Here is a 23708-nt window from a genome sequence, read left to right as displayed (position 1 = left end):
TTTATACTTAGTTTCTTAATTTTAAGGAAAATGGTGAAAATACCGAGTTTTTCCGGTGATACAAACGGAGCCATTTATTACTTTCTAAGAAATGTTGAAATGGTAATATACAGTGTACAAGGATTATTCTAAAATTTTAATTTAAAAATATTTCTCTCCAGAATGGATAAAAATAGTAAGATTAAAGAAATTGAGTGGATAAAAAAGAATTTACTTAAAAATAATAAAAATAAAAATGATAAAATGATTTTAAGTTATGAGTTTAATAAAAAAACACTAATACTAACCATGCTTGATATCGAGTTAATTTTTCAAAAAAGAAAGATGAGGAAGAAATTTATGTAATAATTATTCTTATTTAAAAAATTTTAAATAATAAAAAAATATTTATACACCTTTCAAAACCTTTCTAAGATTATATTTTTAAAATTTTTTTAACTTGTATTTTTTATTAAACTTCTTTTTTTTTTCTTTCGATTCTTTTTTCTCTCTCTTCTTCTCTTACCTTTTAAAGCTTTTCTTTTTCTTTTCATACAAACTTTTAAACAAAATTTTAAAAAAAATACAAAAAACTAATTCATTTTAACTACTGTGTTAAGTTATATTTTAGTTTTATTAAATAAATTTTACAACAAGCTTTTAACTAATTGAAATGTTTTATAAACACAATCTAAAACAATAATTTTATCTTTATTCGTTATAAAATATATAAATTATGTTCAACATTGAAAAACCCTCGGACATTTGTTATATATTATTAATTATTAATTTTAAAAAAATTGCATAATCATATCAACAACTAGTGTTCATTATACCTATATTTTACACGACATACATATTACATAGTTTATGATAAAGGTATATTTTTACGGTATCAGTAAATTTAAAAGAATATTATATATTTTTATTAACAGTTGTCTATTATTTTAATATTTTATATATTAAAAAATAAAAATATAAAAAAGTGTAAATATATAATAATTCTTAGCTAAATTATATTTCCAGCTCATCACAGTAATATATCATATGTAATTGTTTGTTGATTTTATCTTTGAAGATTCAAAATATAGATCATCAATAATTCCTGAAAATTATTTGCCATGAATCTATTTTTCAATTAACAAAAAGGAATAATCTGAGAAAATTCTACAAATTGATGCTCTGTAGTACATTAGAAAAATATATAAATTATCACCAAAAATTTAGAAGAGTTTCTTTTTCTCGAAGAAGGTCTTCAAGTACCATAGCTGCAACCCTGCAACTGACATGCAGACAAAGACTGAAAGCAAGCTCAACCAGAACATTTTAGTGTTCGTTGCCCGATTATGCTGCTCCATTTCTTCTCCTCCTAAAGAAAAATGTAGATATAATAACAATACATATAAAGAACTTCTATATCTTTATTCTCATTTTCCTACGTTCATCTTTTTTTATTTGATTCATTTAAGGTGAGAAAAAGTATAAAATAAGTAAGAAATGATTTATCTATCATTGATTTAAAATTAGTTATATGCACAAAATACTTTAATTTAACTCGATACGACTAAATTTTTACTTTCTGCCTTTACATATTTACTCATTTTAAAAAAATTCCTTCATTTTTTTTATATCATCTATAATATCACTTCTCTCTCTCTCTCTCTCTCTCTCTCTTTCCCCTTTTCTCTCCTCTATCCACCCATTTTACATGAAAATTTAAGTGTTAAAAAATAATTTTCTGAATATAAATTAAGAACGTATGTGTACATAAGTGTATGCTTACTTTTTATAAAGATAAAACATCTCATGAATGCAAGACTACTTCATGCAAATTCCGTAGCTCTAGTGTCATTGCCTGGAACACGTAAGAGAAACCACCAGTATAGGAATTATTTTATCAAAGATTACCACTCTGGCAACTAATCTGAAAATCCAAAACAATAGTTGCTGCTGCTGCGAGAGTTTGATTAGGTTGACAAATTCATTTTATACATGTAAGACAACCATTGTTGAATTGTATATAATAAATAAAATGACTTACATGAACATTGCTTCTCTTCGCAAGATTGGACCAATCCTTGGCCACAACACCAGTTCTCCAATCAAAATCAATCATGAGTGTTATTGGGGGATTGTGATGATTACTACTCAAAAAACACGCCATTTAGTCACCACTCTCCACTGCTTCAGATGCAAACTGCCCCGATTGAACACTCTCCCCATAGTGATAAACATTGACCCCATCACGCGAACTCACCTAATTAGCAAGAAATCAAATAACCCATCAATCAAATTCAATTCTTTTAATGGTGTTGTAATAAGGTTTATTATACGTACCCGAACGGTGACAGTGGGGGAATTGGTGATGTTGTAATTGAATTGGCCTTTATTATTTCTTCCACTATGCATTTGACGTGATCAGATTGTAATTCGAACCTTAGGGATTGAACTGAACGTGACAATAGTACTTGAACTAGACCCAGAACCAGAAAAACAAATGGTAAATGGGGTTGCTTTGGAAACACAGTGTATGCTCCAAGAGGGAGAAATGAGAGATATTAGTGATGCCTACCAACTTTCTCTTTTAAATATGTTTTTAGTTATTGATTAAAAATATTAAATTATCACGAGAAAGAATAAATTTATATGATTTTTTTAATAACAATTAATGCTGTATTAAACAAAAACATGTTATAAAGTGTGTTCATATATTTAACAAAATAGTGAAAAATGTTTAGAATGTTTGAATATCATATTAAATATATCTAAGTCAAATTAGAATTAAAATAATTACACACGATCATTATTTTCATGAAAATTTAATGCAGTTAATGATTTTCAAGCCTTTTTACGCAGCTATAATATATAATTGTAAACAACATTAACATATTTTGAATTATTTGTTTAGATAGTAAGTCATACTTCACATTTATGAAACATAAAAGGTTTAGTTCTTAAGAATTTAATATTTTAATTTTTATATAAATTGTAGATTTCTGATGCAACTTTGTTTTAATATTCATTAATACAACTATATACACCAAATATTAAATATAACCCATTATTTTTGTCATATAATTAATAGTATGTATCATATGAATTATAATTTTTTTGGCTAAACTATGAATTATAATTTTTTAAGTTAAAAGGAATGTGTTTATATAATTGTTTAGGAGTTTAATAAGTTGTTATTACACAATAAATTCATATCATAAATTAAAAATATATGTTTTTAATTTAGACTATAAAAATATTTATTAAAAATAATATTATTTGAGTTAAATAAAATTATTACGAGCAACAAAATTTTTTATTTAAATATTGAAGACAAAATCAATTACAATTTAAATTCGAGACTGAGACCATAGTTAAAAAAAAATCTTATTTTAATAAGTTATATTTAAAAATTTGTTAAAATCATTACGAAGACAACTACTCAAATTGATCATATATCTATTATTTTTTATTTCTCTTTCCCCCACTCACTTCATATCCTAAGGATAATAAGGCTTGATGGAGTATCATAAAATGAAAAATGAAGTGAACAAATTATAAAATCCATGTGAACCAATCATGAGAATGGGCAGGCATAATAAATAAAGGGAAATTAAAGAAGGTGCTTTAGGTATCCCCAGTTTTGTGTGCCATTGAAATGGACATACAAAGAAAAGAAAACAATAGATATTCATTTGAGGACCATAAAAGAAACATTAATCAACATTGATTCAATACATGGATTGTAGGTAGGTACAACCATGATTCATTAATTCAATTCCATTAGCCATGATTACTTGTTTGTACTTCATTAAATATTAAATTAAAACTTATATATACTATTTGTGAAGAAAATTATAATAAAGGTTAAAAAAAATAGAATTAGAAGTTATATTACCTTATTCTATTTCCTTACATGATGATAGATCCTTGCACCTAACTAATGTTACAAAATATCATTGCCTTGCAGATGCTTAGATGGCTTTTCTCCTCACATTATGAGGATGAAAAGGGCAAACTTTTCTTGAAAGCCAAGTTATCATTTTTTTCAATTAGAAGAACACAAGTTTTTCAACCTTTTATGATTTTGGGATGGATTATATTGTTGTTGTATGCACAAATGATGGTAAGTTTAGATAGCATTTTGTGAATATATACATAATTTGTATATTTTAACTTTTATATTAAAAAATTATCACTCTGTTAAATTTATTGATGTAAATATCCAAAAATATCATTTTGTTAAATTACTAAACACGTAGATCAATAAATAGCTCAACTAATAAAGAATTATATATTGAGTTAAATTTTAGGTGGTCTGTTGTTTTCTCAAGATGTTGCTCATTGTGTATGAGATGTGCGTAAAATATGATTTATTGAATAAATATTTTTAATTATGTTATTGTATAAATGTGGATAATTTAAGAGCAGTTGCAGCTTATTATGTAGTTTGGAGATAAGAGTAATCTAATATCTAAATAATTAATGATATGTTTCTTAAAAAAAATTGAAAAAATAAATATTATAATTTTAATAAAAAATTATTATTTTTTAATTTCACATTATGTACAATTTACACAAGTTAAAAATATAAAAATCAAATAAAAAATCATCATAAACTATATTTTTCTTTTCAATTTTGTATTACCGTCTGTCATATTTTTTTAATATAAATTTATTACCATCAACTTTTAATATTAATTTTAAATTATTAAAAAACATATTTTTTAAAAATTGATTTTATTTTTATATTTCCAATATAAAAAATATTTTTTATTAAAAATTATCAATTTTAATTACGTAAAATTCATTTTGCTGTCATGAATTTATCATTTTCTTGAGAAAGCGAAAGGTATGAAAGTAACTGTGCGGTACTCATATCCTTTTTAAAAATTCCTATAAAGCAAGAAAATCAAAATCGGAGAGAGAGAAAGCGAACATTTTTTTTCCGTGGAAGAGAGAGAGAGAGAGAGAGAGAGAGACTGAGAACTTCCTTTGAGATTGGCGAAATCGTGGTGTTTGATACAAAAGAAAAAAACAGAGAGAGAAAACAAAATTTTCCCGGAAAAGGGAATCCAAAAATGCATTGCAAGACCCTTTGTTTGGCGTTGAGATTTGATCCTTTCCCTTCAATCTCATGGTCTTGGATCTTTCTCGTTTCTTTTTAACATTCTGGTCGTCGGTTCTTGAAAGAGCTTCATATTCTGTTGGAGCAAAAAGATCGTTTTTTGAGCCTACCTCACAATTCTCTGCTTCAAATTTAATTCTGGGTGGGTTTCCATTTCTCCAAAAAGATTCATTCACTCTGCTGCATTGCTTGCATCCGTGGTAGGGCTTTATGGGTTTGCCAATTTCAAAATGTAATGTACATCAATGATTTTATTTATTTATTTTTATGTAATGCTGATTTGAGTTTTTTTTCTTTTGGAATGTGTGTAAAGTTTTAAAGTTAGGTTCGATGAAGTGGCAATGAGGTGTGTGGCTAAGACATGGAGGTTAGATCAGAGGGTATACAAGTGAGGTGTGATAAACTTCAGGGTCCTGTGATTCCTAAGACACGTTTGAGGATTTGGTTCATTCGTGTGTGCTCAAGCATTGTGTTGTGGACGTGTCTGGTTCAGTTAGTGACAGTTAGTGAACTATGGCATTCACATTTAATTTCTGGGATTACTAGTGGTATATATCATATAACCCAAGTTCAGCTTCCAATACAAGCGAATAAAGGAGTTGCTCAAGCACCTCCTGCTTTACTTCCTGCAAGTTAGTTTCTTGACTGAGTACTTATTTGTCTTAAAGCTGTGTTTTTTGATTGATTAAGTTATGAATTTGAAGCTGTAAGGCAACGTTGGGTATAGTATGATTTAGCAATGCAGTATATGTGTATTCTTGAAGATGATTTTTTTTAGATGGTTATGGTTGTTAATAACTAAAATGTAGGTGCAAATTGTGTGCTAGATTTGTGGATTGTGAAAACTCTGTTTGGAGCATCAATAATGTATGGATTTATGTTGGGGCTGGCTGGAAAGCAAATAAGACTATAACTTAATGTGTCGTCCTTCTACTGTAACTTCCTTTATAACTATTTTATATGTATTGGTCATAACTTATTTGATGCTGCTTGCTTGAGATAGTTTGCTAGTGACTTTTTTTTTTTAGATATTAATATTGATATTTCCCTAGTGCTGGACAAAATTGGGTGCTATTAATATAAAGCAATACTTATAAATGTATAGCTTTGATCGATAGGATGTTTAAGTTTCTTTTACCCGTATTTTCTTATTTTGGGATATGCTAAAGCCTTTTGACCTAAAACCTTACAGGAAATTACACTAGTAATGGTTTTCTAAGAGTTTCCTGCAATGGGGGCTTGAATCAAATGCGTGCTGCGGTTTGTACTGCCACTTCCTATTCTTCAATTTCTCGGTTTCTGCTGTTTGAGAAGCATAAATACTCATTTAGAGGTATGATTTTTCAGATTTGTGACATGGTGACAGTTGCTCGTTTTTTGAATCTCACATTGGTTGTTCCTGAGCTTGACAAGACATCATTTTGGGCTGACCCTAGGTATCTTGTATGTTCTTAAAATTTTGAATATCCTCTAATTTGACCTCCTTGTCATTTTAATGTTTTGTAGTTTTCTTTTGCAGCAATTTTGAGGACATTTTTGATGTGAAACATTTCATTGATTCTTTAAGAGATGAAGTTCGAATAGTGAAAAGGGTGCCCAAAAAGTTTAGTAGAAAGTATGGATACTCTACCTTGGAGATGCCTCCTGTTAGCTGGTCAAATGAAAAATATTACATGGAGCAGGTGTGCACATTTTATTTGTTTCATTTGAGCAAATAGCCGGAGCTTTGCAACTTGAGGTCTGATAATGTGATTTATAAATGATTCTTCACCTTTATTTTTATGGCATGGAAATATATAGTTTTAGGACAACAGAGATTCTTTAATTTGTCAGTCTTATGAGGGTGTAGTTTCCCCTGAATTGCTAATTTTTCAATGCTTTTTGAGAAGGCCTTGAAGCATTTCTTTATTCAATGTCACTAGTTGTCTTATTTGGTAGGCATGACGGTAGGATGGATTGTGCATGTCAGTAATTTTGTCTTTCCTGAATTAATTGGGACTTTGGCATTATTATTGTCACCAGTCTATTATTATGAATTTCTTGATCTAAATTATGCTTTAGTTACTGTTTGGTATTTGTGTTATTTGATTTCTCTTGATCCTGTCGTGTTATGCAATGCACCTAAACTGAAACATAGTGATAACTTGTATTATATAAACAAGGAATGCAGTATATTTTCTCATTTGTCTTGTTATTGAAATGCCTCTTTACTGTCTTACCTGTCCATGGTGCAAGGGTGAATTGGGATAATGGTTAAAAAATCATTTTGACATTCCATATTAGGTGTTGTAGAAAATGGAGTCTGTTGGTTACCTTATATTGAGAATTAGATTGGAATTGAAGAGGAACATCTATTAAATTGAAATATTGATCAGTTGAATGAAGAAAATCGTAAATACTTATGGATGAATTGTATTTACTATTTAGCAACTAGACTGAGTTGCTTCTGATGTAGCAAAGTCAAAATACATTTCAAAAGTAGCACATCATTGACTGTTTTGAAGTAAGCAAATAATTACTTTTTAGTATATTCTTGCCCTCTCTTATTTTGAGCAGTATATATGTTGAGTTTAATTCAATGCTATTGATTCCAACTGCAGATTTTGCCACTTTTTGGAAAACATAAGGTGTTACACTTCAACAAAACTGATGCACGTCTAGCAAACAATGGTCTTCCACTTGATCTACAGAAGCTCAGGTGCCGTGTCAATTACCAGGCACTTAAATTTACTCCTCAAATTGAGAATTTGGGGCACAAGTTGATTCAGATACTTCATAAGAAGGGACCTTTTGTGGCGTTGCATCTGAGATATGAGATGGACATGTTGGCTTTCTCAGGCTGCACTCAGGGTTGCATGGATAAAGAAGCTGAGGAGCTCAAACGGATGAGGTCTTTTATGTTTCTTGTTGACTCTATATATTGGGTTTAAGTCATTATTTCCTGTCATTAATTGAGAGATAGATGCTTCTTATTTGACAGTTGCTGGGGAAGATACAAGTGAATAATATCTTTTTTGTTTTCCCTTTTATAACATTTGAAATAGTTAATTATGCCAACTCTTGGAGTTGAGATGAGAAATAAGCATATAATAGTTAGGGATTGATGGTAGATGCCAGTTACTTGTGCTGATATTCAGATGGATGCACCTTCCAGTTGGAGGAGAGTAATGGTTCTATACTATAGTTCATGAATTATATGATATGTTGGATTTGGAGTATTTTGACACAATAGAAAGAAAGATTTTTATGATAAAATATTTTGCAATGAGCCACAAAAATGTTGATTTTGCTTCTGTAATTCAGGTATGCTTTCCCTTGGTGGAGAGAAAAGGAGATAGTTTCTGAAGAGAGGAGATCACAGGGTCTTTGTCCTTTGACACCAGAGGAGGCAGCCTTTGTTCTGCGAGCCTTAGGTTTTGGTAGGGAGACACAGATCTATATTGCAGCTGGTGAGATTTATGGTGGTGAACATAGACTTGCACAATTGAGAGCTGCGTTTCCACAAATTGTGAGTTCATTAGCATTGTAATTTTTCCTGCCATTTTTTCGTTTAGTTTTTGGATTTTCATAAGATGTTGCTGAATGAATGTGACTGATACTAATGGACTGCTGGGGATTGTACAAAATTGTCCGCGTATATTTTATATCACATTGGTACATAGCAGATTCTGCTAAAAACGTTCAAATCTATGGTTGAAAATTGTTCTAGCTCTCAAAGTGGTTGAACTTGTACTAAATTATGCATTTTCTCGTTATTCTCATTCTGCTCTTTAACATTATTCCAGGTGGCAGCATCTGACTTTTCTTTATTGCAATATCAGGTGAAAAAGGAAACGTTGCTGACCCGTGATGATTTGCGGCAGTTTCAGAATCATTCATCACAGATGGCAGCCTTGGATTTTATGGTTTCAGTAGCCAGTAACACGTTTATTCCTACCTATGACGGGAACATGGCAAAATTAGTGGAAGGTCATCGCAGGTTTGCATTTACACTTGCTGATTGCAATTAGATTTTGAAGAATGCTAACAACACATTCTTTGACATAATGTCTCGTACTGTATGATTGAGCGAATTTCATGCAAGTCTACTATTCCAATTGATTGAGTGAGATCCATATGAAATTCACCAAGTGTATTTTTAGCAATTCTCTTAGATTTTACATGAATGTCTATGGGGAAAGCATCTAAGTAACTAGTTTATGTGCAGATATTCTGGTTTTAAAAAGACCATCTTGCTGGATCGAAAAAAGCTGGTAGAATTGCTTGATATGCATCAAAATGGAACCCTTTCCTGGAATGAGTTTGCAGATGGTGTGAGACAGGTTCATGAAAAGAGAATTGCTCAGCCAACTCGGCGCAGAGTTATTTTAGAGAAGCCAAAGGAGGAAGACTATTTCTATGCAAACCCTCATGAGTGTCTCTGTGAGGAAACAAATTGTGATGACTTACTTGGTCCTCATAACTCTAGTCAAGTACATTACTCATGAGTAAGGAGGAGGAATCCAAAAAATGCACTCATTCCACTAACTTACTCAGGTGCTCTGTTAAGAATCAAGATTACTGCCATAAGATCTCAGATTACTAGAATTTTGTAGAGAAGAGAAAAATAATAGAAAAGAGAGGAAAATTATTCTTCTATTGAGCCTAGCAATAGATGCCCCTTCATTTTTACCTTCACTAGTTTAATTCTTTCGTCCCTTCCTAGTTTCATTCAATAAATACTTGACAATTCAGGTGGAGTATACCCCATTAAATTGATCCTTTGGGCTAATTTTAAGTATCTAAAAGTAATATAATTTTATTGAAAAATAAATTATTACACTTTTGTATTTCTATTGTAAAAAAAATACCTTTTTAATGATTTTTCTACTTTTTAGATGTTTATAATAGAATTGGAATGTGAAATAATTTTAAAATATAGAAGTAAGAAATTTAGTGAAAATTTTATTTATTTTGTAAACTTTCATATTATCATTTGAAGAAGAGAAGTTGTTTTTTTTTCCCTCTAATTTTTCATGATATTTGATGATTTAGTTTAATTGACTTAATTTATATTAAAAAAACTTTAAAGTAAAAAAAAGAAGAAGAGAATTTAAGGGTTTTAAGAGGAAAATTGACTAGACAACTAAATTAGTTAAATTAAAAAAAAAAAACTTATTAGCTGAAAAAGTTTAAAACTAAATTAATTGTAGGTATATACGACTTATTAAATATTAATTTATTTAAATGCAGACTTACGTGAATTGACCTATTTAATCGCAGATTTATGTGGGATAAGAGCGATCGACTCACTTGCTAGTTACAATACGATAAATAAAAGGTTAAATTTAAAATAATTATCACATAATGACAATTTTTTTTTCAGTTTCATGTTTATAATACTCATTTATTATTATTTTTGTAAATATTGATACTCATTTTTATTTTAATTCTACACTCAATTGCACGTCAAAATTAATACTTATATGCATAGAGATTAAATCGGGATAAAATTTTTAAAAAATGCTGTATAAAAATTTTAATCATATTAAAAGAAATTGATATATTTTCATTATTTGGTATTTTATTTTTCAAGACTTCAGATTTATGGACAATTTTTAAAAATTTAACTATATTTTTAATTTCTATAAATATTTTTAAAAAATTATTTTAGTTCTTCAATTTTTTCTTATTTTTAAATGTAATATTTTTTATTTTTAGTGATGATTTATGGTGTGTTAATTTTTTTCAGTACATTAATAAACAAAATTAAAGTCTAAAATTTTATAAATTTAAATTTAAAAACAAAAAGTAAAAGTTGAAATTTGAAAATACAGAGATGAAAAATATATTTAAATCTTATTGATCTAGATTCTTAAGAATACGATTATAAACTAAACCAAACAAGCCCTAATGTTGTGTGAACGTGCTTAAACCCGGAAACGTGATTCGTTGATTTCATTGAATCATTGCATAGATGCAGTGAAAAGCAAATAATCTGAAAGTGGAACAGACAAAGGAGAGAACATAGCGTTTAGGGGCAGACATGTATCACCCAACCAGAGGTGGCGTTCGTGGCGGTCGAGATCGTATGTTTTCTCTTCTCATCCCTACCTTCAATTTCTTCCTATTTTCCAAAATCTCCCTCTCTATCTCTGTGTGTGTGTGTGTGTGTCAAATTTAATCTCTCAATATCTTTTCTGTACTGCCGATTTCGTGAAATCGTTATTCAATTTGGTCTTATGGACGATTTCTACAAATTAGGGCTTTGTCCTTTTCTTGTTATGCTTTGCAATTTGATCATATTAAATCGTAAAATTCTGGTGTTTACGCAAATCATGCTTAGAAGTAAAAACTTATGTATATAATTTTAATTATTTATGTGTGTGATATTGGTAAACCTGGTAGTTGGTTTCATCCTATAATGGATTCGTATTTATATTTTTTGTTGATTTGTTTGTGTTTTACTTTTGATGGTCAGAATTCACTTGGGAGGATGTAAAAGTTGATAAACATAGGGAGAACTATCTTGGCCATAGTATCAAGGCCCCTGTTGGAAGATGGCAGAAAGGTAAAGTTGATCGTTTATTTCAGCCCAGCTTGCTCTTTATTAAAAATGTGATATGTTGGATTATACTCATTTCATTTAGCATTAAGACAAGCAATTACTTAGTTAATTAGCAAGAGGGATATGGCTGGCCTTGACATGTTTTATTCTGGTTATTGTTTGGTGTCTCTAGTTAATTGGTATCTGTAGTTTTATGCTTTGAATTGGCTAATGGAATACTGAAACCTTATGCTGATCTAAACTTGAGTGATTCCTTCATTTGAAGAACTTTGAAGATCCCACTCTAATTTTCAATAGGATATTGTGAAACTAAAATTTCAATGGCAGAGCGAATGTCTCACTTTTTCTGTTATATAGATGCTGTTGTTCTACGTCCTCTGTCTTGTTCCTTATCAGGCAATCTGAAGGCCTTCTCAATGTATGTGTAGGTATTATTGGTCTGAAACAAGAAAAAAGTGATATTTCTACTGGGACTGCTAAAATTCCCTCATGATATTTTTTTTAACATGGTTGTTCAAATTTCAAACTAATTGTTTTTTATAGTCTTGAACAGGAAGTTCAGATGTTTAAAATTTAAAGTTGTCCTATTCTATGCTTGAATCAATCAAAATGTTGATTGGTCAGTCTTTGGTTTACAATATCTCTTGGTCGGTTGGTCCAAAAATTTCCACAAGAGTGAACAGTTCAAAGTTAAATAGAACATAAGATTTGATGCTATTGGAAGTATCTGAATAAGGATCTTCTATATAGAATAAATTTGTGTCCTGATCAAAGGCCAAATTTCAATTTTATTTATTTTTTATTTACAGGGGTCTTCTCTTGAGTGTTTCCCTGTATCCAATTCTCAGTTTAAACATTGTATAGTAATTTATAACCTTTATTTACTTCATTTTAGTATTTGAGTTTGGGATATGCAATCATGTTTCTGGCAATGTGGGTTGTAATGCCAAGTTGGTGCCTTGACATGTTTTTAAGTATGTTTAGAGATGAACTCCGTCCAATGTAATTTTTAGAGCTCTATTTGATTTACTTGAATTGACATATAAGAAGCTGGGAAGACTAAAGAAGGATAAATAGACATGTACAAGTTAGGTATCCATCTGCTTCCTGTTTCTATGATGCTTAAAAAGGGCTAGAGACTCATTTGTAGAATCGTATAAGCATTATACTATTGTTTGGCTCTTAGCATCTTTGTTTTTGTGCTTCTGCTTTTCCCATTTGCTTCTCATGTATTACTTGGAAGAAGTAAAGTAGGACTTCATTTACTGTTTGTAGGAGGATGATGTGCTGTTTGTATTGATGGTGAAATGGTAGTGAAGATTTGTTAGAATTGAATGCAATTCTGATGGTTGGGGAAATAATTGCTGTCATTTCAAAGTTTGCAATCACAGCTCTAAGCTTTAGTGCTTTAAATTTGATTATTTCAGTTACACTTTAACTTTGCTAGTGCTGGAAGAAATGTTATATATTAGGCTTTGAGCAAACTTGGAGGTGGAAGTTTTGTTGTTTATTTCTTGACTTAGGGGGAAAGGGCATTGGCTGATCAAATCTTTAAATCAGATGATTAATGGGCTTGGCTGGGATCTGGTGTACTATCAAAGTGGATCAAAATGAAAGTACTCAGTCCATATTTGTAAGAAAGGTAATTTTGTGACCAGGTGCCCAACAGAAAATAGAAAGAATAAAAGTAGTAATGGAGCTTAATATGTTTCAACCTACGGTAAGCTATAGGCATAGGTCCACCGTCCATAAATGAAATAGAAAATTCATGTCAATAAATATTACCAGGATTAGCTGTTTAGTGCTCACTGTAATCCCAATATTACCAGCCTATGCTCATTTCTTGCCCCCTCCCCCTTCCAAAATTTGTGTTTGATTGCATGTGGTACCAGGTCTATGTTTCAAGTCTGGTCACATGTTGGGCCACACCCAAAATTAAGTGAAAGCCTCTTTATTATATTTAATAAATTTTAATTCCCATTGTTAGTTGTTAACTATGAGATTGTAGTTATAGGAATACAAGAGTATTAGTCAGTCTCTCGCAAGATTTATCTTTCTTTGTTTCCTAGCATGATCATGACTCAATCTTTCATTTTTGAACATGTATAGAGGACTGTACTTAGCTGATCTCATCCGGTGGGATAAGAGTTAATTGTTGGTTGGTATAGAGGGCAATACCTCTTCTCAGTTCTCACTGTATATTTATATCACTTTCTCCTCCATTATTATGATTCATTGATCTATTTTTCTTGTAATGCACACTCTATTATTATCTTAGTAAAAATGCATCTTTAAATCTATTCTTTTAATTCAACAGGGAAGGATCTTTTCTGGTATGCCAGGGATAAAAAGTCCCAAAGTGCAGAAAGGGAGGATGTAAAAGAAGAAATAAAAAGAATCAAGGAAGAGGAGGAGCAGGCCATGAGGGAAGCTCTTGGCTTAGCTCCTAAGCGTGGCAACCGTTTTCAAGGTAATCGTCTTGATAAACATGAATTATCAGAACTGGTAAAGCGAGGGTCTACAGCAGAAGACTTAGGTGGAGGTCATGCTGAAGCAGCTAGGGTTCAAGGTCTTGGTTTTGCAAGGTAAATATTGACTAGGAAAGCAGAACATTTTTAAAAGCAAGGAAGTGAATTTGATTTTCATTATAAATACTTCAATTTTTGCTATTTCCCGTTTTGGTTGTTTGTGATATTTTTTAGCACATCATACAAAAATGATTGGAGTAAGAATCTCTTGGTAGGTTTGCTTGTTTTCACATGTGGACTATAAGATTACGTACTTACATTACCATGTAAGGTCTAATGTATTATGTTAGTTTTTTCTAATGATGACTGACCAATCTTTTAGATATATCTCACCAGATCATAAGCAACTCAATATTCATGAAACTTAGTCAGACCAATGTGTCAGAGTTCAGATTTCTGAAGCATCAGATGGTTCAAAAAGTATATTGTCCTCTTTTTAATTAGTTGGTTTTATAGAAAGGAGAGAAAAGAGATAAAAAGAATGCTGAATGTTGTGTGTCTCTTGTACACGTACAAAGAATCAATCAAATCCCTAAAAATAAGGTAACCGATATCTACAAAGATATTCATGAGATAATTACAATATTTACAGTCATGACTAAGAAGATAATTTAGTTATGTAACAGGTTTTATCAGAAAATGAGCTACCACCCCTTTGTTTATGATTTGGTAGAGCAGGATATGGTCATACTGGGTTTATTTAGTATATGGCCAAGAAGTTATGATACATAGCTGTTTAGAAGAACTGGCATAGAACAGAGAATTTGATTTGGCGATCTTCTTTTTCTTCCTTTTGTTCTTTCTATTTTTCCCAGCTATGATCCTTGGTGTTGAGGGAGTAGTGGATAATGGCTAGTGGAGAGTCACTTTGTATCTTGGTGAAATCACCTTAGGACCTTAGGTAGAGGAAAGTTGTCTGCTATAAATGTCCACATTCTTTCGTTGGCTTTGCTGGTCTTAACACTAAATGTGAAATTTGCTCAACATGGATTAATGTGGTGTATAAAATATAAATATAGATAGGTGGTAATTCTTGTATACTGTCACAGTCTTAAAAATTGGACATTTAAATGTGTGCACTGATTGTTTATTTAAAACATAACGGACTCAGTTTGTTTTCCTAGTAAACGAAATTATTATGCCATTGATCATGTTTCTTGTCAAGGAATTATCTACCAATATTTTTTAATTTATTTTTCCTACTGTCTGTAGAGCACCTCAACCTTGGGAAGAACCTGGTTCTTCAAAGCATGCACTTAATGTTACACCAGCTGAGGTAGAGAATGTATCGATGCTCAAACAATCCGTGCCAGAGGCTGAAGAGGATCCTGAAGATGAAAGTAGAAGAAAGAGGAGACGTGAGGAGAGGAAGGAAGAAAAACGTGAAAAGCGCGAGAAGCAGCATTCCCGCGAGGACAGGAAGCAAGAGAAACGTGAGAAGCGTGAGAAGCGAGATTCTCGTGATTCAGATGACAGGAAGAGACACAAAAAAGATAAGGAGAAGAGGAGACATGATTCAGATTGAATATACTCTCTGGGGTTTTCTCATCATCTAATGTGAATTGTCATGTTTTTTTAGTTTCATAACTCAATATGGATGGTGTATCTTGGTGATTGACAGTGCAAAATGCCTGCTCATTGGCACTAACAATCAGGCATTCTTTGTAATGTTTAAAATTGGAAATTCGTGTTGAGTAATGAAGCCAATTAGGCTTTGAAATTGGAGTATTCTTGCTTCCTATATAAACTGGGTATAATATTCAGTAACTTTGCCTTGTCTTCCTGTCTCTACGAGTGTCAATTAAGCTAATTAGATTTACTTTTCTTCATGTAGTTTGTGATAGAATTCTTATTTCTTACATTTATCGTTTCAAGTTATATGATTATTATTTTAACTTTAAGATATCTAACATCCTATTTCAAATATTTATACGCATCACAAAGGAAAAAGAGAATAAATTTCACTTGCCAATAGGATTACGTCACGGTACTTTCGTCCAATTTTCTTACAGTAATTTTCGGACTCGTTATCATCTTCGTCATAAAATTATGCTGTAAATTGTAACATATAAAATACATGCAGTCCTTAATTTTGAAAAAATAATACTTATTTAGTTAATATTGGTTGAATTTATATTTATTATCTTATTACAATAACTCGAGCTCATTTTGAAATTTGAAATAGTAATAACACAAACAAGAAAGCAAAAACATAAAGTTAGTCTAAAATATTTATAAAAAGGTAAATATCATTTTATGCTTAAGTGTTAACTTAAATTTATTAAAAATAATGTAAATCTTACTCTTTTTATGTTTTTCATATATTTTTTTAATAAATTTTAGTCAATAATTAAGAATATATTAAAAAAATATGCTAGAAAATTTGCTATTAGTATTTTTTTAAGACCAATATTCAAATTAATTTTAAAGTAAACATTTATAATGTCAAATTAAGATCAAATAAAAAGATAGAAATTTTTTTTTATAAAAATTAAATTTTATTCAAGTAAAAGTTCTTTCATAGATCAAATTCAACGTATATTTTTGTTTTAAATTGTAAGTATTTATTAGGTTAGAGAATAGTATGCTAGAGAATTTGCTATTAGTATTTTTTTTAAGACTAATATTCAAATTAATTTTAAAGTAACATTCATAATGTCAAATTAAGATAGAATAAAAAATAGAAAAAAAATTTATGAAAATTAAATTTTATTCAAGTAAAAATTCTTTCATACATTGATCAAATTCAACGTGTATTTTTGTTTTAAATTGTAGGTGTTTATTGGGTTGGAGAGTTTATAGGAATAGGAAAAATATCATAATAACTTCAAAACCTTAAGACATTGAATATATGAATTCATCTGATTATAAACTCTTAACTTACTCATATTTTAATCTATGTGAAACTCAATTCATACTTGATTCTAATATTGCTATATATAATCTGTGTACCGAAGTGCCACTAGTCATTCTTATCATTTCTCTCATCATAGTAACTAAAAGGATGAGGGACAGACTTGAAGGCACGGTAGTTTCCAACGTTGTTCAAGTGCTCATTCTCCAACCTGAATAGTTACACAGTGTCATGCAGAATCTGTCATTCTTTAAATTGTTACAACTTATACAAAACACAAAATAATTAAAGATATCCATGAATAGATATAATAAAAAGCCAATGCCATGAAGTTTATGTCAAAGACGTTACCTAAAGAAGTTCCAAATGCCACGACGAATAATTTCAAGGCAGGAAGTGACTGTAATCATTGCCACTTTATGAAGGGGGTTCCAATCCATTTCAAACACTAATTGCATCCAGGAAAGTCTAAGAATTATGTCAAGGACCTATGAATATGCAAATAGATTGAATGAATATCCAATAACAATATATGGAAGACCACACCACTTTTCTTTTGGTGAATTTATTGTTACCATGGCTATGAAGTAGATACTTTTGTGTGGAACTATGAGTTTATCTCTCAAATAGGGGTTCCTTGAATGCCTTTTCAAAAGCCCCCAGTCCTTGACAATGTCCCAAAATGTGTTCTGAATTACTGCTAGTGCTGAACTTATAAGTGCCAACACCTTCCAAATTCTTCCCTTCTTTAGTTCAAAGGTAGTCCTAAAGACCATGGCAACAATTGTGGAGAGATAATTTAAACCATTGAACAAACGGTTGAAATCTCTCTCTTCATAGAATTGGCGCATGCACTACACAAATATGATATGCTCAGTTAGTGTATCTTCTGGATTGCAATAAAATTTAGACACCATAACTCCTATAATGGAAATAAACATACGATCAAGATGTGATTGAATGTAAAGTTGCATATGTATATGAATGAAGTGACACACCAGAGCCCAATTAACGACCTTACTTATAATAAGATAGCTTAAAACATGAGAAAAGTAAACATATAATATGATCGCACTAGTGTATAGATCTTCATATTTTTGCTATGGACTTGGATTCAAGAACCGATTGTGATTTTCCATTCAAATTCGAACCAGTTTTAAAACAATTCATCCAGTACTCAGAAAGCATAAACAACGATCCCCATCAAACACAAGCTGTCACAATTGTTAATAATGTTTAACAAAAAATAGTCTTCTGGCATAATAAAGCATCACAAGAATAACACCTTTTAAACTCCAAGGCCGAACTTACTTCACTTATTAAATACATAGCTGAAAGCAAATGTCGTCATGCATATAGAAAATAAAATAGAAGGCATATAGCAAAAAAATATTGGAATGAACCTGTGCTAGGCGAAACCAGTAAGGAATGATGCCAACAATGAAATACTGGATATTGTAGAAACCACGACGGTGACATTTGTTTTGCCTCCTTGAGTGTTCTCCCAAGCCATAATAACATATGTAAAGCTCAAAACTCCTGAAAGTTTGGAACTAAAATAAAAAGTAGTAATATATTACAATATGAAGTGTATTAATTTTTGTGACATGAAATCTTGGGAGCACAATACCTGGCTGGTAAGTTGATCAGCCAAGAAGAAATCTGGAAGACGAACCTGCAAAGTAAAATAAGTTTTGAATAGCATCTAGTCATTTAATTTTGTCATTAAATTTTTGCCTCTTTGATTCTATTACCAGGAAAAGAGGAGCACATATGCATCGAAATAAACACTGGATAAAGAAGAAACGACTTGAACGGTGTATGATGTCGAAAGGGCAAAAGGTAATCAAAAGAACAAGCTGCACATGCAACAAAGAGTTTAATAAATTAAAGAGGTACTGAAGTATAGTCCAGAACAAATAATGGTGAGGACCAATGAGTAAAGACAAGTTTATTTTTGAAACAACATAGCAAATATCAAAAAAGAGGTTATAGTCCAAACTAAGCATCTTACAAAAATTAAGCTCAGAGGAACAAGTTCAGTCGCTGTCTTATAGTTTTGTGTCCTTTGATTCATCTCCAGCTGCAAATTTATCAGGAAACATAGTAGTGCAACCACTGCATGACCAGTGGTCAGAAGAAAAACTTCTCTATAATCCATCTCAGTTCCAGGCTTGAAGCCAAATAAGAATGGATAATTGATCTGATACCGCTTCCAAAAATATGTGTTTGCAGCATACATAAGCATATGGAGAGTGATATATCCAAATAGACTGCGAGAACTAATCCCATCTTAAAAAATAATATGGCAATAACGAAAGAGAACGAATCATCATGAATACAAAGGAAACCATATAATCATACCAATAGATGTGCAAACAAGGCTCTAAAAAAATATTGTCACCTGTACAGTGGGAAAATGTTTTCCATGTAAAATGTCCCCTCCTGCTTCTTCATTAAATGTTGAGATCCTATTCTTAATACAGTAGCAACCAGTAGAGCAACAAAGCAACCAGAAAAGAAACCTGTAAAAGAAGACAAGGTAAACATTAGTCAACACAGTGGTCAGTGAAAAAAATCAACTTAATTATTTACATACTATTATTTAACCAGAATAGCGTTATTTACCTGTAAAAAATGTTATGCTGTGCCTTTCCCTTTTTGTTTTATGCCTTAGTAACTTCCTCCCTTTTTTGTGATTTGAGTGTGTAAAGTTCCTGATAAAGGTACATTCCACCCTCTCCAAAAGAAAATTAACCTAAAATCAAATGAAACAGATAGCATTACTAGGACGGTTGAGGATGGTAAGGATCAGGGAATGATAGTGTTCACTTCTAGTAGTATCACAAAGAAAGTGATGAAGATTTCAAACCCATCAAATCAAAATAATCTCTAATACAGAATTCAATTGAACAGAATGCAACAAAACAATTTGGTGTTTATGTGCACAGTTAAATAATAGTTCCATCAGTAATTTATCCACTTTTTCACTCGTTCAAGGACATAAATTACATTGTTTAATACAATTGAATTATCTATTGTCATAAAGAGACAATGTAAAGCTCATAAAATATTGCCAAACGAAAGATGTACAAATAGGCTGAGATAGCCATCTTAAATTTGGAATTTGAGCTAAAACCCTATACCCTAAACAACCATTTTTTTTTTTTATTTGAACAAGGTTTCACATGTGAGACTAACTCCTCAAGCACGTCTGGGAAGAAAAGATTTAGCTCCTATAAAGTGAGGAGATGTGTAAAATGAGAAAGTAAGCTTATATGCACCATTGATTTGAATTTAAGAATTTATTATATATAACTTTTAAATCAAAGATAAATAAAGGCTCAATTTCTCACTTTACACATCTCATAAATATAGGGAAGAAATAATAATGATTAATGCTATGAATATAACACATAGGATTCAAACCAACCTCGTCAGAACTTCCCAGATAGGAGTTATCCACTACTCGCATGTATGCTGCAGATGCTGGTCTTGATGTACTCTTTTGCAAGCAAACATATAATGATAAAATAAAATGAAGTTAAACAAAATTTTTTCTGAATTCTGTTTCTGAATAGAGATTTTTTTCATTTGTTTTTAAATGCCTTCAAACTAAATAAAATTTGTGAAGAATGTAACTAAGAAAACTGAAGTTTCTTAGGTACTAAGTATACTTCTAACCTTTTCATATTTCTTCATGATCTTGGAAAATGCGGAGAGGTTCATAAAACTGTCGCATCCATTTGTATAAATACAGAAGCACATGGCAAGATTAGAAATTATAAGGTCCCATGATTTTCTTATTACCTGTAATCTTTAAGATGGAGAAGTTTCTGATAGAACTCAATAAACACAAGCTTCAGTTGCTCTTCAATTTTTCTCATCTCTTCTTTGTCGGGGCTCAATTCATTATTATTGGAATCAGTAAAAGCTTTTTTAATTGTTGACATTGGAGACTGAAGAACATTATCAACCTTTACATGCTCAAGAATTTCCATGGGATCTTTTCTATTGTAATTATTATGTGTTTCTGCTAGCTCCTCCTGATGAGTATTTCTATTGGCCTGTTGAATAGGATCAACTTCAGGACCATCTATAGAATCATTTTGCTGATGATTTTGATCAAAAGTTTCTTCAGGTGATGAGGAATTATGCTTTGATCCTGCAGATTCAGGTCAAACTCAATCTATCCACATGTGCATGGAAACATAGAAAAACATATATTGAATGTACATTATTTTATGAATTTATCTCTATGTGGTATCAAATTCCTTGTGATCTTATATATTTTTTTTATCTCGATTTTCCTTACATAGAAAAGCATCTACTGGATGTACATTTTTAAAATTTTGTTTCTAATAGAACTACGTACTAAACAAACTATAAAACTGAAGTTTGAATTTTGTATTTACCTGTTTCGGGACTTTTCACCTTTACCCTTAATGCAACTAAAGCCTCAACTTGTTTACTCAGAAGGGTTGCTTCATGCTTGGCTGCTTCTACCTGATCCTTGTAAAATGCATTGACCTTGTTGAGCTCTTCATCAAGCTTCTCAAAGAGTCTTGCCTCAGCCTCTCCTCCTACTTCATGGAACTTCTGAAAGTTGGTCTTATATAACTGTTTAGAACCATCTTGTTCTAAGGTTTTAACTTCTATAACCTGGTCTTCAATATCCCCCTCTCTCTGATGATTGCTACCATGCATGTTTAATCCACTGAACGCTCTTTCAAGTCTGAATCTGTGTTGCAAGGACCTATTGTGTATAGCTTTCTTGCTACTTTTAATCTCTTTCAATATCCTTTTGAGGCCCTCATAGTCCATGTAGTCTTTCTCCCACTCTGGCACCATTTGTTGTTTAAAGTCTTTCTGGAATGTCATCTTGTCTATAATTTTTTTTCTGATGAAGATTGAAAAATGTTGCAAACAATAAGAATATACAACATTCAAGTTCAAAATGATAATCAGCAGAAGGAAAACATCTTGGACTAGGTATATGAAGTATAGGAGACAGGAATTAACACAATTTACAGCCTAGGATTGATGAATTATGATTAGAGCGAAATGTCATCAATATGTCTATTCTAACAAGTCATTCTAATGATGTAAAATCAAATGAAAAATAATAATAAAATTTTAATGGTAAGCTATGCAATCTTATGATATCCCTTCATACATCAATTCTGGAAAGGCAAAAAGAAGATTCATAATAATAAATGAAGAGGCATAAGAGTAGCATTTCAAACACCACCCTTGAGGCTTCAGAATTTTAGTTTGAAGATGTTTTCATGCAGAACCAAATGCAAGGGAACCTACATTCCTACATTCTAGACAGTATAGCAGTTCCATAAGCTTAAGAACAAAATTACCTTGTCACATCACAATATACAAGTTCAAAACTTGAAAATTTGTGTTAAAGTTTTATGTAACTTTGACATACACAGAAACCACAAAGGAGAATTCAGAAGTATAAACAGGTTCGCCACAACAGGACTCAAGAATTCTACAAAAACACTGCATAACAAAGCCACCTTGCGATTTTCTCAGTTAAAAGGGTAGAGGCACCTTGGCTCATACACACAAAACATAGGTTCTAAATTTATATAGAGAAAACTAAAGAACCCTTCCCAGATTTTAAGAAACAATCATTTGAAGCAAGCTTGTTTATGGGTTGGCAAAGATAAAGGCAGTGCTGCGTGTCTTTTTCCTCCACTTCCACCCCAAAAACACTTGTGATAGAGGACTTGCACGTGGACAATTGATGAGGATGACCATGATCACTTTTTTCTTATCAGCTACAAAAAACTGAACAACAAATAATAGAGAACTAGTCATAGACTCAAACCACTTCAAGGAGAACAAAAACAAAAACATGTATAAGAAAATAGACTTATTTCCTGTATTAACATAAATAGAGTTACAATCGTTAACAGTAAAAGTAGTTGTTAAAATTGTAATAAAATATACGTATGATCAAATTAGTAAAATCTAATTCTTTAATTTTTTTTAATTTAGAAGAGTCAATAAAAAATAAACAATCACGTCGTGAAGGTGAATATTGAACACTATATATTTGCGTGCTTCAGTCATAAAATTTAGTGTCATGTAGTTATTATTAATAACATAATAAAGAAAAAGTCTCTCCACTGCATGAAGGTTGCAGTCGGTGGTTTGTTTCCCACACAAAAGGCTAATGAATCGAAGTGTTTTGATGGATATATGACCTGTCAAAAGCTGTACCAAAGAAGATTACAGAACCATATTGATATCTGATTAATGGAATGTGCCAGTTTAATGCAATTAATTGACCTTATTTGAATATATTCTCCTGACATATGACATATTAGGAATAGGCCAATACCTTTTTGTTCTTTTGTTTTGTATATATTGGGATTTGGATTAGGATTGGGATGCTTTAGAAAGCACATTAACTTTTGATTCTTCATTTTGATTTTCCCACTTATTCTTTTCGTAATTGATCACATGTTGTCAAAATTCAACACGCTTTAGAGAAATTTGGTTCCTTGAAATATTCAAGTAGATCATTAACAACGTAAAATCAAAGAAATTTTATTTAGTTTTTTTTTTTTAAATAAATAGGTGAGCATTGCTTATCTAGTGATACCATTTATGCACTCCACATTTATAATATTTTTGCTCTTTTAATAATTTAATGTC

The 23708-nt window shown here is 31.0% G+C and overlaps 3 protein-coding genes and 1 pseudogene across 4 annotated transcripts; 2 read left to right on the top strand and 2 right to left on the bottom strand.

Annotated features, from left to right (window-relative positions):
• Positions 1 to 1202: 1202 nt before the first annotated feature.
• On the bottom strand, positions 1203 to 3041 carry LOC113870402 (annotated as a pseudogene).
• Positions 3042 to 4903: 1862 nt separating this feature from the next.
• On the top strand, positions 4904 to 9747 carry LOC113869221 (rhamnogalacturonan I rhamnosyltransferase 1-like). The gene is made up of 9 exons (XM_027505444.1): positions 4904 to 5301; positions 5415 to 5733; positions 6294 to 6361; positions 6449 to 6537; positions 6621 to 6783; positions 7702 to 7991; positions 8405 to 8609; positions 8923 to 9080; positions 9309 to 9747. Exons 2-9 carry the CDS (start codon positions 5463 to 5465, stop codon positions 9586 to 9588), a joined length of 1524 nt encoding a protein of 507 aa, XP_027361245.1. The 5' UTR covers positions 4904 to 5301; positions 5415 to 5462; the 3' UTR covers positions 9589 to 9747.
• A 1231-nt stretch (positions 9748 to 10978) lies between these two features.
• LOC113869224 (multiple myeloma tumor-associated protein 2 homolog) lies at positions 10979 to 15952 on the top strand. Its single transcript, XM_027505447.1, has 4 exons — positions 10979 to 11169; positions 11562 to 11651; positions 13966 to 14233; positions 15389 to 15952. Exons 1-4 carry the CDS (start codon positions 11127 to 11129, stop codon positions 15699 to 15701), a joined length of 714 nt encoding a protein of 237 aa, XP_027361248.1. The 5' UTR covers positions 10979 to 11126; the 3' UTR covers positions 15702 to 15952.
• Positions 15953 to 16915: 963 nt separating this feature from the next.
• LOC113869220 (phosphate transporter PHO1 homolog 10) lies at positions 16916 to 22968 on the bottom strand. Of its 2 annotated transcripts, XM_027505441.1 has the most exons (15): positions 22562 to 22967; positions 21446 to 21929; positions 20841 to 21195; positions 20715 to 20763; positions 20464 to 20535; positions 19659 to 19788; positions 19435 to 19555; positions 19045 to 19303; positions 18785 to 18889; positions 18661 to 18705; positions 18434 to 18583; positions 17606 to 17884; positions 17382 to 17518; positions 17116 to 17241; positions 16916 to 16956 (listed from the first exon to the last, which is right to left on the bottom strand). In XM_027505441.1, exons 2-14 carry the CDS (start codon positions 21909 to 21911, stop codon positions 17139 to 17141), a joined length of 2271 nt encoding a protein of 756 aa, XP_027361242.1. In that variant the 5' UTR covers positions 21912 to 21929; positions 22562 to 22967; the 3' UTR covers positions 16916 to 16956; positions 17116 to 17138. The 2 variants fall into 2 exon arrangements, with proteins under 2 accessions (XP_027361242.1, XP_027361243.1); XM_027505442.1 differs by having other exon boundaries at positions 19659 to 19767; positions 21446 to 22968.
• Between the last annotated feature and the right edge of the window lie 740 nt (positions 22969 to 23708).

Source organism: Abrus precatorius, unplaced genomic scaffold (genome assembly GCF_003935025.1).
Source record: "Abrus precatorius isolate BTA unplaced genomic scaffold, Abrus_2018 Scaffold6, whole genome shotgun sequence".
Classification (NCBI taxonomy): Eukaryota; Viridiplantae; Streptophyta; class Magnoliopsida; order Fabales; family Fabaceae; genus Abrus; species Abrus precatorius.
The sequence above is the reverse complement of the archived record's forward strand: the minus strand, read 5'-3'. Positions and strand labels throughout refer to the sequence as shown.